The following is a 17,606-nucleotide window of genomic DNA, read 5'->3' on the forward strand; positions in this document are numbered from 1 at the left end:
ACCAATACGACACGTTATTTTTAGCTTATAGGGGATGTGGGTTTTAATTTTTATCTGATTTTCACTGTAACAAAAGAGCACAAATGTATGACGCAACCAAGCGATAGCGACTTCATTTAGTATCGAATATAACGCTTATTGCGCTTCCCATTGACCTTGAATGCAACATACTACGTTCGCTACGGAAGCCGTGTGGCCAGCGTCCATCCTGTCACGAACGTGTAGAGATGTGATACACATCTTAGCGTAATATTTCATCTCTCCTCGTGATATATAGCTCCTTGTAGATGAACTCGCTTTACTTAGCCGCACAACAGAAAGATTATCACGTTGCGATTTGTTGACTAAATGGGTGGAAAGAAGAAGAGATCGGCTGCTCCGGTGGCCCCGCCAGCAGCACCGGCAGCGGGCAGGAGCGGTGCCGCAGCAGCAGCGAGCGGTGTGGCGGAGGACCCGAAGAAACAGCCGGCCGGCAGCAAGCCGGTTAAACCAGCCAAAGAGAGCAAGTCCAAAGGTGCTAACGTCTGCCCCTGATATTTTATCAGTCAGATATCTACTGTGATGTTACCTGTGCTGCGGAGAAGCTCAAATCGTGCGGATGTGGCCATTTTCACGTTCATAACACGTAGTTTACGTGTCATGTGTCATCTATTGCTGTTCATACAGTCACCTACGTTTTGTGTAGATGCTGCAGTCGGTGTGTTTACTGTCTTGAGTGCCAGATTGTGCACTTTCACTGCCTTAACTTTGGCACATGGGGCCTTCCTGTTGTCCTTCATATCGTTCTTCATTTCATTTCAGTGCTTTGTCATAATCATACACATCTGTAGACTAAATCTTTATCACATCTTCTCATTAAATCAGATGAGTGAATGGTTTTCTTTTCAGGCTGGTAAACATTACAATGTGGCAACTTGTGTTGTAATGTTCAAGACAATTAGTCCGTTAAAATAATCACTGAATTAGAAATCTGACATTTATTATTTAAAAAAAAAAACAAAAAGGCATGTAGCATGACTATGTCTGTCAACTAATCAGTGATGGAAACAAAAAATGTAACATACTTGCATCGACTATGTCAGTGAAAGTGATAACACAAAGTCTCTGATACCTTTCCTCCAGCTCCAAAGACCTACAGTCTCTCCAGCACTGCCCAGGTTGACACAGGGGGCGTCTCGGACAAGTCCATTCTTAAAGTAAGTCGGAGGTTGTAGCCTTTAGTTGATCACCATACGACATATTGATGGACTGAAACTGTGATACTTAAATGCAGGTTGGCATCCAAGCTGACCTGGAGAAGATAATCATCAAGCTGATTAATGACTTCAGACAGGAGAATGGCGACAAAGGGCCCATATCAGGAAGGCTTACGAGCAAGAAACTGCTGGTGAACTCAAAACTCACTTTTTCATTTCCTTTTTTTTTTTTAATGCCCATACAAATTTGTTTTTGCAACAGATTGTTATATTCTTTTTTTTTTGCTGCGTCTTAACATGCATGCAGGACCTGTACACAGCTCTGGAGAAGTTCAACTTTAAGAGAGAACACATTGAGGAGGCAATGAAGAGCAGTGTGCTTTACGGAGGGGATCTTCACTCTGCGCTTGACTGGCTCTGTCTCAATCTCAAAGATGGTATTGAAGCATCACCAGCCAGATAGATATAGTCACTGTGTAGTTCACTGCAAAAAGGCAAACTGTCTTTATTTATTGCGTGTTTGACCAGAGGAGCTACCAGAAGGTTTTAGCCAGCAGATGCAGGAGGAGAGCCAGAAGAACAGGCCCAGGTTTCAGCCTCCTCCTCAGCAGAAACCTGCTCTCCCAAGCCCCAAAGTACCCAACAGTGCCTGCAAAGAGACCACCAAGGTTTGTGTGCTAATTAACTGGGGCTGTCTATAGAAAGACATTATGCCCTCACGTTATTTCACAACTAACAGTGTGGTGTGTTCGCTAGGTTACAGAGAAGGATGAAGCTGCAAGTATGAAAGACTGGATCTTGAGGTATGCAGAGCAGAGCAGTGATGAAGAAGAAGCAGAGGAGGAGGAAGGTGGAAACAAGATTGCGCGCAATCCAGAACTGGAGGAAAAGTTTGACCCAGTAATTGTGTAAAACTTCATCACAATAGTAAATGGTTGCTCCACCATTTCTTCAATAGTTTGAAACCTACATTGAATCTTACCACAGTTCAATATTCTGTAAATGTAGGAAGTTATGATAGTTGACGCCACTGAATGCCATTATGTGTCTCACTACGTTGATGTTCTATAATGGTGTGTTACTGTTGTTGTACAGAATGACCGTTATTTGGTCCTCACTGCTCAACTGTACGACGCAAAAGAAATCGCAGCTGCTGCCAAGACCAAAGGAGACAAGATGGGTCAGAGGATGGCACAAGACAGGATTCGTATTATACAGCAAGGTGTGTGTGTGTGTGTGTGTTTGTGCATGCTCTTCGATGCTTCATCAAAGTCACTTGTGTATATATAAGAAATGTTCTTTGTTTCTAGAAATGAAGCAGCTAGAGTCCCACCCCATGTTCAATCCTGCCATAAAAGTGGTGGATGTGCCGCAGAAGGAAAAGAAAATAGTTCCAGTCAGCAAGGACAAAGAAGACATCACGTTCAACCTATTTGAGCAAGCTGAGAAAGAACCTCCTGCCGAGAAAGGTTCAATGAGCTTATTCATGAAGTGACATAAAGAAAACCCTGGATTCAGTAAACTCTAAATATTGAAACTTAAGTCCTCATCCACATTAATATGTCTTACAAGCTTCATTCCAAACTCTTATTTTATCTAATTCTAACCTTGGATGTTTTCAATACCACCCTGATTTTACGACCTATGTTGGTGATCATTTTGTTCAATTTTTCCTTTGCAGTTGTGAAAAAGAGCGAGCCAAAGGACATTCGCAATTTTGACTACACAGCCCGCAGCTGGACAGGAAAGTCTCCGAAACAGTTCCTCATCGACTGGGTGCGAAAGAACCTGCCCAAGAGCCCACAACCTGCTTTTCACAAGGTCGCAGCTGGTAGATATTGGAGATGCAAGTAAGTTTGTGTGTGCGCGAGCCTAGATCATTGTTACCATACAGTGTGCTGTACAAAGGGAAAAGTTTTGAAAGAGCATATCCTCCATAAACATAATATGCTCCTTGAGAGTCTTTCGTTTATAATAGTTGACTGAAGTGAGAAATATGTTGGAACGTCATTCACTAGGGTGCGTATACAGAGGACAGATGATGTTCTGGAGGTTTTGCCCACCATCCTGACCGAGGACAGCATGCAGGCTCAACATCTTGCAGCCACATTGGCACTCTACAACTTGGTTAAAGGACAGGTACTGCGTGTTGCCCACACACAGCTCTGATATGTTGCAGTTTTTTTTTTATTGAGTAAATTCTCAATCATTGATTCTCAGTCAGTGCACCAGCTCCTTCCTCCAACATACAGAGATGTGTGGTTGGAGTGGAGAGACAGCGAACAGCAGAAAAAGGAAGAGAGCCGCACCGCAGCTAACAAACCCCGAGACCAGTTCATCTCCCGCCTCCTGACCAGGCTCAAACAGCAGCAGAACCAGTACCAAGGCCAGGGGTCTGTATCTCAAGGACAGGCTGGGCTGGAACACGGTGGGGATGAAGAGCCTGAAGACTCCTGGGAGAACCTGGCTGGCCTTGATGTTGGAGAGGGTGGAGAGGACATGGAGGACAAGAGCGAGAAAAGAGGAGGAAAGAGGGAAGGAGGGCTGGCGGCATCCAGGGAGCTCTTATTGAAGCAGAAGAAGTCCTCACTTGCCCTCAAACTGAAGGTATATACACTTTAACTTTTCCACACTGTACAGCTTCACTAAAATAAATCCAAGTCTTTCAACCAGTATTCCACCTTTAAGGGAGAGCGAGAGCAGCTTCCTGTCTTCCAACACCGGCATCGTGTCTTGGAAGCTCTGAAGCGCCATCCTGTAGTGGTGGTGGCAGGTGAGACAGGCAGCGGAAAGAGTACTCAGATTCCTCAGTTCCTGCTGGAGGAGCTGCTGACGGGGGGTAAAGTGGCTCAGCCCTGCAACATCGTGGTGACGCAACCCCGCAGGATATCTGCCATTAGCCTGGCTTGCAGAGTCAGTCAGGAGCTTGGATGTGACGATGGACCGGGCTCAAAGGTAAAAATGCATTTTTACAGTGTCACCTTAAAAGATGAACTCTTCCCGAAACAGAAATGTAGGCGGAATGAATTCACTGACAGCTGCTGTAATGATCACATTGAAATCACGTTTCAGTCGTCGCTGTGCGGATACCAGATCCGGATGGAGAATCAGTCCGGGGAGTGGACCCGTCTGCTGTACTGTACCACTGGTGTGCTGCTCAGGAAACTCCAGCATGACAAACACCTCAGCTCTCTAACCCACATCATCGTAGATGAGGTACTGATACGTACTGGTAAATGTAAAGAACACCTGACTTTATTTCCTCACAATTTGTTTTTTGTTTTGCAAAATCAGAAATATTATTTAAAGGATGGTGAGAATCATTTTTCAGATCTTGATCTTGCTGCAGTTGTCCTTGTGAATAAATGGCAACAAACTACTTGTAGCCTTTTGAGTCTTTTCCACATTGTAGAATATGTGTCAATGTAATTGTGACCCTAGTGTGCCACATGTTGATTCAGCTTAGTCTTTTCTAATGTTCCTTGGACTCAATAGTCCTCTCCATCTCTTTGACGGCAGCATACCTTCTCACCTCCATCTCCTCAGGTCCATGAGCGCAGTGTCCAGTCAGACTTCCTGCTGACCATCTTGAAGGACGTTGTTATGAGGAGATCAGACCTACAGCTGATCCTTATGAGTGCCACAGTGGACTGTGACAAGTTCTCCAACTACTTCAACCGCTGCCCAGTGATCAACATTCCTGGCAGGACGTTCCCTGTGGAGGTGAGAAGAGTTTCAGTTCAGTTGGATAGAGAATCTAATATAGTGCCTTTGTTCAACCATGAAGCAGGATGCACTTTACTCCAGCTCCTGTGGCTTTGTGTACAGGTGTTTCACATGGAAGATATTGTGGAACAGACGGGGTACGTGCTGGAAAAGGACTCAGACTACTGTCAGAAAATCCTTGAAGAAGAAGAAGAAGTCAGCATCTCTGTCACCCAAAAAGGCGGAAAAACATTACATCATCAGGTAAAGTTGGCCTTTGATAAATGAGAGGGGTGGTTCGCTGATTTTGCTGCCCTAAGTCATCCTCCTGCCCCTCAAACTGTACTTATAACAGGTCTGTGTGTCTCTGTGTTTCAGGAGGTAATAGTGAGGGAGTCCTCAGGCTGGGATCTGGGTCCTGACCTTGACCATTTCAGTAGCAGGACCCGGCAGGTGCTGCAGTACATGAACCCTAACAAGATCAACATGGACTTGCTGGTTGACCTAATGGACTACCTCAGTACTGAAAATCATGCTTGTTTCAGACAGAAGGAAGCCCAAATTAATACATCTTTTCATCTTCTTATCTGTCTGAAATTTGTGCTTTTTTTTTTTTTTTTTTCTGGTCAGACAAATCTCCACAGTTTGCGGATTTGGACGGAGCCATTCTCGTGTTCCTCCCAGGTCTGGCTCACATCCAGCAGCTGTACGACCTGCTCACTTCGGACAAGAGGTTCAGGGAGAAAAACAGGTGATATGCACCCACCAACCCGACGTTAACACTCTAAACTGCACATTTAACTTGACTTTTTACCTCCATCCCATTGTGGGTTTCGTCTGTCACTTGAAGGTACTGCATAGTTGCTCTCCACTCCACTCTTTCATCAAAGGACCAGGCTGCTGCCTTTACAGTGCCTCCTCCTGGAGTCAGAAAGGTACCATAAATTATGCAGTCACAGTATAGTAAAGGTTTCTGAAATATTCCTAAAATATGATATAGCAGATTCTCCACCATGATTTCTCATTTTTTGAGATTGAATTTATTAAATTGATTGAAAATGATTTCTCCACATTCACACTTTAAGAAAATAATTTCCCCCTACTCTGTCCGTGTCTCTTCTTCAGATTGTGCTGTCGACTAACATTGCTGAGACAGGTGTGACCATTCCTGATGTTGTGTTTGTCATTGACACCGGGAGGACTAAAGAAAATAAGTAAGGGCTCATGACCAGGCGCAGAATATGTTTGATATCGTAGTGTTGTTAAGTATTTTGTCTCTTGTTAGGTCATACGTTGTGACCCCTGATGGGAACCCCTCAGTGTTAACGGAAACATCTTAATCATCTGAATTAATTGAGACTATGAACTCTATGAACACTGCAGATATGCTAACAGTTGAACTACATGCTAATGTCAGCATGCAAAGATGCTCGTGATGACAGTACAGCTGAGGTTGATGGGAATTTCATAAACTTCCCAGGATAAAACTAAAATAACAGACGTATCAACTGTTGATTAAAAGTGAGGGGTCATACTACAGATAACAAATTTTATTATGAAGGGTAACACCATTCAGGTGTGGTTGAACTACCGATGTCAGACTGATGGTGGCGCTAGAGGAAAAGTCAGGATTCTCAAAGCCATTCAAATTCACCATCTGGCAATCATGAATGTCTTTTCAAAACGTGGTGGCAGCTGTGAAGATATTTCAGTCCACCGTGACTAATGATTAGAATTAATGGGAAAATATAAGGGAAAGTGTGTAACTCTGTATTTTTGCATCGATCAGATACCACGAGAGCAGCCAGATGAGTTCTCTGGTTGAGACTTTTGTTTCCAAAGCCAGCGCACTGCAGAGGCAGGGGAGAGCAGGACGAGTCCGCAATGGCTTCTGTTTCAGACTTTTCCCAAAATACAGGCATGCAACTCTACACTCACTACAGCAGAAAACAAATGAATTCCAGTAAATGTAAAGGATGTGTTCATTAATTAAAAAAAAAGAAAATCCACTTTTTCGTGCTGATCTGTTCTGTTGTCGTGAAACTATCTCTCAGGTTTGATGCGTTCATGGATTATTCCATACCAGAGATACTACGTGTCCCACTGGAGGAGCTCTGCCTTCATATTATGGTATATAAATCACAAATTAAAATTCACTCTGCTTTTACCTTCTGCCTTCTGTGCAAAGATTATTGAAGCCTCTCTTTAATCCCTTCTCTCTATTATTGTAGAAATGTGAGTACGGCTCGCCAGAAGACTTCCTGAGTCGGGCTCTGGATGCTCCTCAGCCGCAGTCAGTCAGTAACGCGGTCAACCTACTGAGAAAGATTGGTGCGTGTCACCCAACTAATCACCTCCTCACCCCTCTGGGACACCACCTGGCAAGTCTGCCTGTCAATGTGAAGATCGGTAAAATGCTGATATATGGCGCCATCCTCGGCTGTCTGGAGCCCATAGTAAGTCATACCCCGTCAGTATCAACACAAAACAAATACAAATATAATACAAATAATTATTGTGATTCTTTATAACTGTTTGTGGACAATATTCGCCTATTACTGCAACACATATGCGTATTGTATCTTCATATAGTTCAAATACTACTATTTGGTGGTTTCATGAATATTCATAGAAGATTTGTTTCAGGCAACAATTGCAGCAGCCATCACGGAGAAGTCCCCCTTCTTCACACCAATGAATAGAAAGGACGAAGCTGACGTGACCAAAGCTGCTCTTGCATTGGCTAACTCCGATCACCTGACCATATACAACGCATATCTGGGGTATGAACTGTTGTGAGAATCCTGGCTGTTTTCCTGTTTTTCAATATATATTTGTCAAACTCACTTTTCACCTGTGAGACAGCTAAACAAGTCATCAAGAATTAGTTTTATTTTTCTGTGGCGATATCGTTGAAGGAATATCTGACCTGCTTCCCGCTGACCTGGTATTGTGTTACCTTGTCATTATGTTAGGTGGAAGAACTCACAGGTGGACGGACTGAGAGCAGAAATGTCTTACTGCAGAAAACACTTCCTCAATCGAACTGCTCTCATTACAATAGAGGTACAATGCACACAGTCATTTGTACACACGCACAGACTCTCACCTGGGCTTCTCTTCACTTATTTTAACACAAGCCTTTGTCCTGCCCTCCTCCTGTCCAATGCTGTTTTGTTGGACCACTCTCCCCCCAGGATGTGAAGTACGAGCTGATGAAGATGATGGAGCAGGCCGGTTTCTGGTCGCCTCGTTCATCTTCCCACTCTAAGCTGCAGGTAGCCTTGCCGTCCAAGCAGCAGATCTCGGTCCTGAATGCGGTGCTGACAGCAGGGCTCTATGACAGCGTGGCCCGGGTCTTGTGCACCCCCTCCGTGGATGTGCTGGAGCGGGTGGCCTGCACAGTGGAAACCCCTCAAGGCCGGGCGCAGGTCCACCCTTCATCAGTCAACCGCAACCTGCAGACACACGGCTGGCTTCTCTACCAGGAGAAGGTTTGGATGAAGACTGTGTGTGTGTGTGTGTGTACATCGTATCTTTTTTTTGTTCTCTAAGCTTGTTTGTGCTAATAACTTCTTACCTTTAGGTGAAGTACACTAAGATCTACCTGCGAGACACTACTCTGATATCTCCTTTCCCCATGCTGCTGTTTGGAGGTGACATTGACATTCAGCACAGAGAGCGGCTCATCACACTAGATGGATGGATACACTTTCAGGTCAGACGTTAACCAGGTTCCCCTGCTCCCACTGAAGCAACGGAGCACCCATTAATGTCGGAGATTACACGTTTACCCTTCTCGTTATGACTCTGTGCTCCTGTCTAAAGGCTCCTGTCCGGATTGGTGTAATCTTCAAACACCTGAGGAAGCTGATGGACTCTTTGCTTGAAAAGAAGCTGGAAAATCCAAGGATGAATCTGGAAGGTATAGTTTTTAATTTTCCCACATTCAACAGAAGTGTCTGCGTGGTTGCACTTTGAAGCCGCTAGTGAACCAAATCAACCATGTGTGATGACAGGAAATATTGACAGACCGACATGTTGTGGGTGTGGCGTTGTCCAGGACTGTTTTTTTTTTTCTAGATAAGCTGCACAACATTTTAAGGTGGAGCATCTTATAGTTGCTGTCTGCACAAAAATCTGACCTGATCCATTCTGTCTCTATCACTGTATCTATCTGTTGTAGGTGAAAGGACCATCCATATTATTCTGGATCTGATCAAATCAGAGCATGCTGCGTGATATTACACCACCAACACTGCTGTTTTCTTCAAACCAGGAGCTGTTCATACATTACCAACAGACTCTGGACCCAGTTATCTCGATAATAAAGTGCTTACCATTTCAGGAATAATGCCTGCAGACACATGGCACCCACTGGACAGACGTGGGTAGTCCTAAGAATGAACTCTTACTCACATTGAGGACAACTGTACAATATGAAATGCAAACGGATATCCAGCAACTTGAAAGTAAAAAAAAAATAAAATAAAATAAATAATGTGCCATATGTGGTGGAAATTAAACTGTATTAATTTTTTAACCATTTATTGTGTCGTGGATGATTCTTCAAATAATGTCTAAATTAAAAACAGTACATATGAAGCAAACACTGACAAACACTGGGGTGATGATACACAATCCACGTTAAAGGGGGTCAGGTATTACGGGGCAGAATGAAAAGGTAAAGGAAGTACAGAGCCTGACGATGGAGCAGGCCTGCAGGCTAGTCCAGCATTACCCAGCCTACATCCAGGCAGCTGTGACAATAGATTGTTGCTACATTTGAATACAAAACCAAAAAGAATACAGGTTCTTTAATAATTTGTGTTATTTAAGCTGTCCATCCTCATCACACGTGCAGTTGAAATCCTTTGAATACTCATGGAGACCACTGAACTTCTAACTTTATTACACTGGGAATTATTCTGTTGTTCAGCACATGAATGCTGTCAGGATATACGTCAAATGTCCAAGTAGCACGTTTTGAAATGAATTAATAAAACCATATACCATCCACGGAAACTACACTAATCTCAGCTCACAGTTTTCCTGCTACAACTCTACCCTCACACAGGAAATGCGTGAGAAGGTGTCAAGCATATTAACAGAAGCGGAACTCATGTTAAATTTCTATATCTATTTATTGTTTTTCTTACTGATATTTTTCTGTTACACTAAAACCTGAATTAAAAGTGCACTAAAATACAATATTTTGTTACTATTATTGTGTTTTTATATATATATATATATATATATATATATATATATATATATATATATATATAAAAGTATTAATAAAATCTAGGAACTGCAGAAATAGTGTGAAGATAAAAAGATGCACTTCTGCCAAAGGTGTGGTTTCTATTTCAAAAAGTGTTGTGTTCTTTTTAAGTTAATACTGGAATGGGTTGCAGTAAATGTTTTTTATTTCCTGATCCACTTCTGATTTGACACACACAAGAACCTTAAATGAAAATGTCGGACATTATGGCACTGTTTACAACAAAGTTATACAAGCTCAAAATGGCACACAATCTTGCTTAAACTATGCATTAGCATGTAAGGCAGAAATAATGAGACCCACAAAAAGTCTATTTTTAGACTAGCCTGCCAATGTGTGCGTCAGTACTGGATGACACTGTAGCCTGCGTCCTTCACCGTAGAGTAGACCGTATCTACAAGCAAAGCAAAGATCAAAATGGTGGTGCAGTATGAAACCTGAACACAAGATGGTCATGTGCTCCAGCTACTTCACTATAAATGCCTTTTACACCCCCACCCATATTAAAGCAAATAAAAACATACCGCAACTCTGTCGTGTTGGTTCAGGCACTGGCCCCCTCCTGTAAATTCCCACAACAAAGGGCATGTTAATGACAGTGGTCTTATCCTTTTGAATAAATGAATTATAGACAGGTGTCAGCCTCGCCCTCTGTTCTTTACCTGATGATTGGTGGAGGAAGGCGAGATGGTGGCGCTCCAGTTGGAGACTTCTGACCACTGTAGAAGTTTTCATACAGAACTGGAGCTGTTAGAGAGAGAGACTGTTGCTGTTATGCATACTCGTGTTTTGTCTGGTGACCATTGTGCTCTGGTTAATTGTTAATTCTGTGGAGTGGTTAGAGAACAACCTCTCACTCATACCTGGCGGTTTTTCACCTGTCCGTCGGAGGTTTACAAAGTGCTCAATGTCTTCCTGCACGTCACACTGCTCAAGTGACTTTCTCACTTCCTCGTACAGCTATGCACCCAGGCACAGAGAGATACGGTGAAACAAGGCCAAAGTCCATGATAAATGACACTTTTATAAATACCCACAGCTGATAAAGATGTTTGTCCATTCAAGTTCACTTTGAGATTCTCAAAATATGTTTGTTTTTTTTGTTGTTTTTTTCTCCCCTTGAGCAGTTGTGGCACTGTTGGTAGCATTGTTGTGACATTGTGTGAGTGTGTTATTGTGACAAAATCTGGTCCTAGCGACCCCCCCACTGTGGCTGGTTGCTTTACCTCATCACTGCTCACACACTGCTGGGAGAGCTGGTTTACGTGAGTCCAGATGGTGTTTCTCAGGAAAGTCACACGCTCCGCTGACTGTTTTTCAAACACCTGACAAGGAGAAATATCGATCGCATCCCACGTGATGTACATTATATTCAAACTTCACTTTGGAATCATTCTTACCTCACAGGCCTTGATGTATTCATTCAGCCATTCCTCTCTAACTTTTCCCAGCGTGGTCACATTCTGGTGGTACAATCTGTCTGCCAGTGACAGAGGCACATGGATATCAGTATGAGAAATAGCTATCCCCAGATCTATTATTACAATATTAGAAGTGTTTTTATCGTTGTACGATATTGGTTTGGATGGAAGCCTGATGGTAGTTAAGGGGAAAAGTCAACATTTGCTAAAGTCCATGGGAGTGTCGGCACAAAATGGTTACTTATTTAAAGTGTTGGTCAAAAATAGAGATGCTGGAGTGACACCCACTTCCTTATCAGGATTGAAGTGTAAATCTGTTTGTTGTTATCTTACCTGCTTCTTCTGCATTCTGCTTTGCTTGCTGTGCTTTGGAATAGAGCTGAAACATGACAAGAAAAAAAAGTTGAGTACAAAGTTGAGTTGAAAGTACGAAGTGTGTCCAAGGCTAACACAGGAGAACAAGTACACATCTCATTAACTTTATTTGTCTTCCACTACTCAGGTCTCAACCACAGAAATAACATCAGCGTGTTTCTTAAATAACTGCATCAGAATCAAATCTAGCTCAGAAAGGTTAGGCTCATAATGTAATACAAGAAGAATGATAAAAGTGATGAACAAGTGATTATATTCCACTCACTGGTGTTCCTCTTTCTCATTAGGAGACAGACAACCTTTCACAACAGTGTCTGATACAGTATAGACGGGGGGTTAAATGTTCCAGGCTGTGCACTGTACCTTCTCAATTTGTTTGGTGTTGGTAGTGTTGGTGTTTCGATTCACGTTCTGATCTGCTTCTTCTTTATCTCGGCACTTCTGTTCATATATCTTCTTTGTCTGGGGACAGCATCACAATGAAGCTTTTCAGTCAAACACATCATGATCAGTTAATGATGTGGACACTTCAGTTATGCAGTGTATTTCTGCAGACTAATTTTACATTCATTTGAATAGCGTATCACATGTACTTCTTCTTTTTGCTGTTGTACCACATGATGGACCACTGGTTCGCTTCCTAGACCGGTTAACGCAACTTCCCTGACCAAAGAGGAAGAACGGTTTGACTTGACAAAAATGGGCTTTTCACTGTTGTTACAACACAGTGAAACTTTTCTTAATTGAAAGTACACCAGCAAAACACTTTTAAGGGCAGATGTCTTCAGGAAATCTCTTTTTCTTATTACTTACATCCATTGTCTTCTTGAAGTACGTAGACCTCTGTTTGTGAAGGGCATCCATCTGTTGTTCTATCTGAAATGAAAAGGTTGTATGCGGTCACCCGCTCGTTTTGTGTTGCTAAGATGCCTTGACCACCTCAGTGCACCGCAGAGCTGAACTAACCTTTTTCCTCAGCTCTCTCTGTTTTTCTCTGAAGTCTTCTAGTTTTTTTGCCTCTTCTCTCATGCTCTGTGCCAGATGTAGATGTGACAGACTCACATGTTCAGTCTCTGCAGGAGGAAAGGAGGTGTGAATTGCACTCTACACAGAAATAATGAACTGACACGACCAGCACAAGTGCATCATGATGGTCGAAAGTTATTGCAAGTACTTACGTAATTTGAATACATCCAGGGATCTTTTTAATGTGCTTTAAAAAACAAAACGAAAAGATATTATATACAGATTCAACACTACCACTTCATGCCTTTTCATAGTTAAAAAAAAAAAAACACAACCGCAACTCACAGTGCCATGGAGTAATCATGCAATGACAGTGGTATGAGTTGTCCTTTCTGCTGGTTTGTTGCAGTTTGGTGAGCTAAATGTACTTTTATCTATTTTTGAGCCAGACTGAAATCTATTATGTGATTGATGATCTGCATTCCCGTTGACTGGCAATCGCAATTTGCATCTTTCTGCTGCTCTGACACTTCGTTCGTAGGGAATATTATCAGCCTCATGTTTTAATGAGGTGTGATATATGTATTTTAATTCATTAATTCACTTGCTGTCCTAGTTCATCATGCTTTGTGTTTCATTGCAGGCAGGTCTTTTGTCCCATGGGTGGACTGTAACTGTCATGTTGGACGGCACCTGCTGATGTCCTCAAGTGGAGAACCGGTAAATGTGATGCAACAACCAAACTGGCTGAGGCTGCAGAGTAGATGAAGGACATTTCCAGCTTCAGCAAGTAGACTAGCTGGCCTGATAAGGACTTATAATTAAATATGTAAATATAAGGCAACTGGGTAAAAACACAGATAATGGATAAAGAAAGTTTACAAAAAATGTCACAGGACACCTTTCGTGGAATGAATGCTCATTGGGCCAAGCTCATTTATATAACGTAAACAATGTTGTTTATCCCACCTCCACAGGCAGGTTTTCCTTTCTTTCTTACAGAAACTACGCCCTAATGATCACGTAGTGATTTACCATAATGGGAACCTGACAGAACACGCAACTGAAATAACACTTGAAAGAAGCTGCAAAATAATGCAGTTGTCATTTCCACATTTGAAATGGATGAGAATTTTCTCATGCTTGGTAGCCTATCTCTCTGTATTGCTCTGGAATCCAAAGTAAAAGGCACCATGTCCGCTCTGCAGAGACAGATTAATTAATCTCACTTTAAACTGATCTGGCTCAATATATAATCACAGCATTTCAACATGAAGATTGCTTACTTCATCTCATTGTGTCCACACACCTTCTTGGATAAACCAAGGAGATCCTTGGCATATTTTTCTTCAATTGAGGCTCTGAAAAAATGTAAAAATAAACACACTTAAACCATTAGCAAACACGATAAAATCATGGTTACCTATTAATCAAAACATTATGCAGCATTTCTGAAAAGCTCCAAGTTTTTCTTAAATTAATTGTTTGATTAATTGAAGCACTGCAAAGAGATAAATGATCCATGTTAGTGTCCCATTTCACTGAAAAACTGTCTTATCTTAGTTCCCATGACGTTCTCACAGTTAAACCTTGTGCTGTAAATCAACCATCATCACAACTCTGCATAGTCTACAGTTCAGTTTCCTTCTCCTCCTTACCTAATTTCCCCCCATACACCTCACTCATGTATGTCTCACCCCATCCCCAGTCCACTTACTCTGCAAATAAAATCAATTTTCATTTTACAGAAAAGACATTTAATTTACCTTAATACAAAGCAAGTCTGGTTGCTTTGAAGCCAGCATTCATGCCTAAGATTTAGTCGTTATGTTTACAAGTTTCAGTCCCATTGTCTGTCATCTGGCTGCCTATTAATTATTAAACCTAGTTCAGGTAGAACGGCAGCAGACACAGCTGGCCTGTAATTTGAAGCTTAAGAAAAACCCATGCAGTCCTGAACTTGAACAGCACTGACATACAAATATTCAGCATCATTCAATGAGTAAATCATGGTATTACCTAGCTTTCATGAACTCCTCCACCTCCTTGCATGTCCTCTTGCCCTCATTGAGATACTGGATGATAGCGTCATAGCCAGCAGTGCTAGTCAATTCAGAGTTCTGTCAGTAGGATGGAAAACTGTTTATTCTGTTCATCTCCTTTGGTTATTAAAAAAAAAAAATTACATTATAGTTAAGTCTTTATTTAGTTATTTCTGTATGTTGACTTTAAAGGTATACATTATATTAAACATGTACTTTTACTCCCAAATCTACCTTTGTCATAAAGTAACTCTAATACAAAGTCCTTCTGTAAGACGACAGGCTCTGTGCTTTATGCTAAAGTCACTCAGTGACAAAACTACACACAGACACAGACAAATAAAACACTTTAACATTAGGATCTTGCAAAGTCAGTGTAAATTGATGTTTTGAAGAACACCATGTCTCCATAATTTAGGTAAGCTTAGGGTAGGAGCCTATAATCATCTAAACCGCGAAATGTCAAAACTCAGTGGGTTATTGACTTTCCATAAGACATGTCAGACTGTGCGCACCTGCGTCTATAAATTATTAACTTTTTCAATAATCCCAGGCAGAAGATATGAATGTACATTTTGTTAAGAACAATGCATGAATTCAAATTTGACCTTTTCTTACATATTTCCTCTTTGCTTCACTTTCCACATTTGAGAGAATGATTTACCTGACAGCTACAGGCGAGAAGACAAGTGGATTTACCACGTATGACGCTTTAATGCATCATCCATTAGTTTGTCAAACATGAAATATTGTTGATAATGTTTGCTTTGACTTAAGAAACTTGATTATTGAACATTACATCCAAACTGCCTAAGTATAGAGCTCGAAAGTGGAACTTGAGGTAAAACCAATTCTTGTAATTCCCACCGCAATCCAACCATAGAAACAAAAACTGCAGTGAAAACTGAGAAATTCCTTGATGAGTTTTTTCATTATGACTGAGGTTGAAGTGCTGACTGATACTTTTGGACATAACATTGGCAACTAAAATAATAAGAATAATAATGATAACAACAACAACAACAACAACAATAATAATAATAATAATAATAATAATTGCTTCAAAACAAACAAAAAAACACAGCTCCACACAAACCAAACAACTCACCCAGAAGAAATCCTTGAAGTGTAGATCTTTCATATTTGTGAAATAGAGCAGAGATGTGCAGCTGATCAGTGTTTCAGCAGATCTGGGTCAAAGACTATGCTGTTTCGTTTCCTTTGGCTTGCGCGCTCACGGTTAAACTCGGGCATGCGCACTGATGATGGTAATAGTCAAACCGGAACGAGTACTTTGTGTCACTTCCCTGTCTGAAAGAGTAAAAATACCCAAATTAAAGACCGTAAGTGACCAACAAATCTAAAAGTTTCATCACTATCTGCCCTGACTGACAGAAACGAACCATTAGGAACCATTAATGAAGCTGACTGTCAAAACTTCACTGTTTTGGCTCCTCAACTGTGAATATTTGTTCTTTTATATCTTTTACAGCTTTGCCTGATTGTTTTTTTTTTTTTTTTTTTTCTGTCAAGAAAGACGTTCAAACGTGAATTTGAGTGTGCTGCCACCTGGTGAATATTTGAGGTAGGTGCAGTTTTATGTAAGATGTTGAGCGCTTGAACTAAATGAAACTCACTAAGTAACCTCCTTCTCAAGACAGACTACAACTACAAAGCATAAACCCCGAATTTGTAGTTATTTCTGCTGTTTAATATGCCAGGAAGTGTTGTTTTAAAGCTTGTTTTTTTTGGCAAAGATTATCATGATATTGACCTTTTTTAAATGAAATGTCTATTTTAAACCTGTTCTCATTTCTTCTGTGTGTTATTTACTTTTCCCTCACTTAGTGACACCCGTACACACAATGGGAATAGGCTGTATAAATATGGGAGAGAGGAACACCTCAGCTAACCTATTAAATCTGAATGTTCTTCTCTCCAAGAATACACACCTTTTGCCAGTCCCATTTCTGCAGCGTAGTTTACCTCACCTTGCATTGGATATTTCACAACATGAGAAGGTTTGCTGACGAAATAGCACATGGCTAAATATTGCCGAGGTGCAGCTTGTCCGATAAGATTGTTCAAAGTATATTTATATAGTAAACCACCCTTTTTCCACCCCCTCCCTGTACTACTTTCAGGATGTGGCAATAAAACATGTCCTTTCACAGAACTGCTATCAGCAGCACGGCCGGCACCTTTGCATCGTAAGTCCATAACAGACCAACAAGACAAGGTGGAAATGAGCAGTAGTGGAAAGTAACATCTTCATTTGCTTTTATGCTCGTACTACATGACATTTCATTAGGTGGAGGTTTTTAATTCTACCATATTTATTTAGCAACTATTTCCCTTAAAGCAGAAGATGCCATAAGCTTAGTATATTCTATTAAGCAAATAAGGTCAGAAAGAGTGAGCTGTTTCTTATTTTTTTATTGAACTTATAGATGATAGCAGGTTCAAATTCCTTGTTTTATTATTATGAATATTAAAACATTTGTTGGTATCAGTACATATTTTGTGGATTTACTTACCAATTAAACATCTAATCATTGAAACTCCAAAATGATCCAAAATATTACAAAAGGAGCAACAATATGAGAAAAGAGAGATG

The 17,606-nt window shown here is 41.2% G+C and overlaps 2 protein-coding genes across 2 annotated transcripts; one reads left to right on the forward strand and one right to left on the reverse strand.

Moving 5' to 3' along the window:
* The first annotated feature begins 202 nt into the window (after positions 1-202).
* On the forward strand, positions 203-9,443 carry dhx29 (DEAH (Asp-Glu-Ala-His) box polypeptide 29). The gene is made up of 28 exons (XM_029515914.1): positions 203-514; positions 1,123-1,196; positions 1,274-1,387; positions 1,504-1,633; positions 1,725-1,864; positions 1,953-2,096; positions 2,292-2,418; positions 2,507-2,665; positions 2,878-3,046; positions 3,215-3,335; positions 3,417-3,803; positions 3,885-4,151; positions 4,269-4,412; positions 4,743-4,919; positions 5,025-5,165; positions 5,280-5,421; positions 5,532-5,652; positions 5,752-5,836; positions 6,027-6,115; positions 6,691-6,819; positions 6,956-7,031; positions 7,133-7,357; positions 7,548-7,684; positions 7,877-7,967; positions 8,099-8,395; positions 8,488-8,619; positions 8,730-8,826; positions 9,088-9,443. Exons 1-28 carry the CDS (start codon positions 349-351, stop codon positions 9,141-9,143), a joined length of 4,137 nt encoding a protein of 1,378 aa, XP_029371774.1. The 5' UTR covers positions 203-348; the 3' UTR covers positions 9,144-9,443.
* Positions 9,444-10,312: 869 nt separating this feature from the next.
* pstpip2 (proline-serine-threonine phosphatase interacting protein 2) lies at positions 10,313-16,229 on the reverse strand. The gene is made up of 14 exons (XM_029515915.1): positions 16,098-16,229; positions 14,967-15,067; positions 14,234-14,308; positions 13,160-13,194; positions 12,948-13,054; positions 12,795-12,857; positions 12,345-12,443; positions 11,940-11,985; positions 11,586-11,665; positions 11,412-11,510; positions 11,049-11,145; positions 10,848-10,932; positions 10,710-10,747; positions 10,313-10,579 (listed from the first exon to the last, which is right to left on the reverse strand). Exons 1-14 carry the CDS (start codon positions 16,128-16,130, stop codon positions 10,527-10,529), a joined length of 1,011 nt encoding a protein of 336 aa, XP_029371775.1. The 5' UTR covers positions 16,131-16,229; the 3' UTR covers positions 10,313-10,526.
* Between the last annotated feature and the right edge of the window lie 1,377 nt (positions 16,230-17,606).

Source organism: Echeneis naucrates, chromosome 12 (assembly GCF_900963305.1).
Source record: "Echeneis naucrates chromosome 12, fEcheNa1.1, whole genome shotgun sequence".
Taxonomy (NCBI): domain Eukaryota; kingdom Metazoa; phylum Chordata; class Actinopteri; order Carangiformes; family Echeneidae; genus Echeneis; species Echeneis naucrates.

Bases quoted from the DNA above. Each gene is read 5' to 3' on its own strand.
- dhx29 (XM_029515914.1), top strand. From the start codon at position 349: ATGGGTGGAAAGAAGAAGAGATCGGCTGCTCCGGTGGCCCCGCCAGCA. The intron at 2,097-2,291 runs GTAATTGTGTAA...GTTGTTGTACAG, and splicing joins TGGAGGAAAAGTTTGACCCA to AATGACCGTTATTTGGTCCT. The intron at 4,920-5,024 runs GTGAGAAGAGTT...CTTTGTGTACAG, and splicing joins GCAGGACGTTCCCTGTGGAG to GTGTTTCACATGGAAGATAT.
- pstpip2 (XM_029515915.1), bottom strand. From the start codon at position 16,130: ATGAAAGATCTACACTTCAAGGATTTCTTCTGG. The intron at 11,666-11,939 runs GTAAGATAACAA...TGTCACTGGCAG, and splicing joins GCAGAATGCAGAAGAAGCAG to ACAGATTGTACCACCAGAAT. The intron at 10,580-10,709 runs GTATGTTTTTAT...CTTTGCTTGTAG, and splicing joins ACCAACACGACAGAGTTGCG to ATACGGTCTACTCTACGGTG.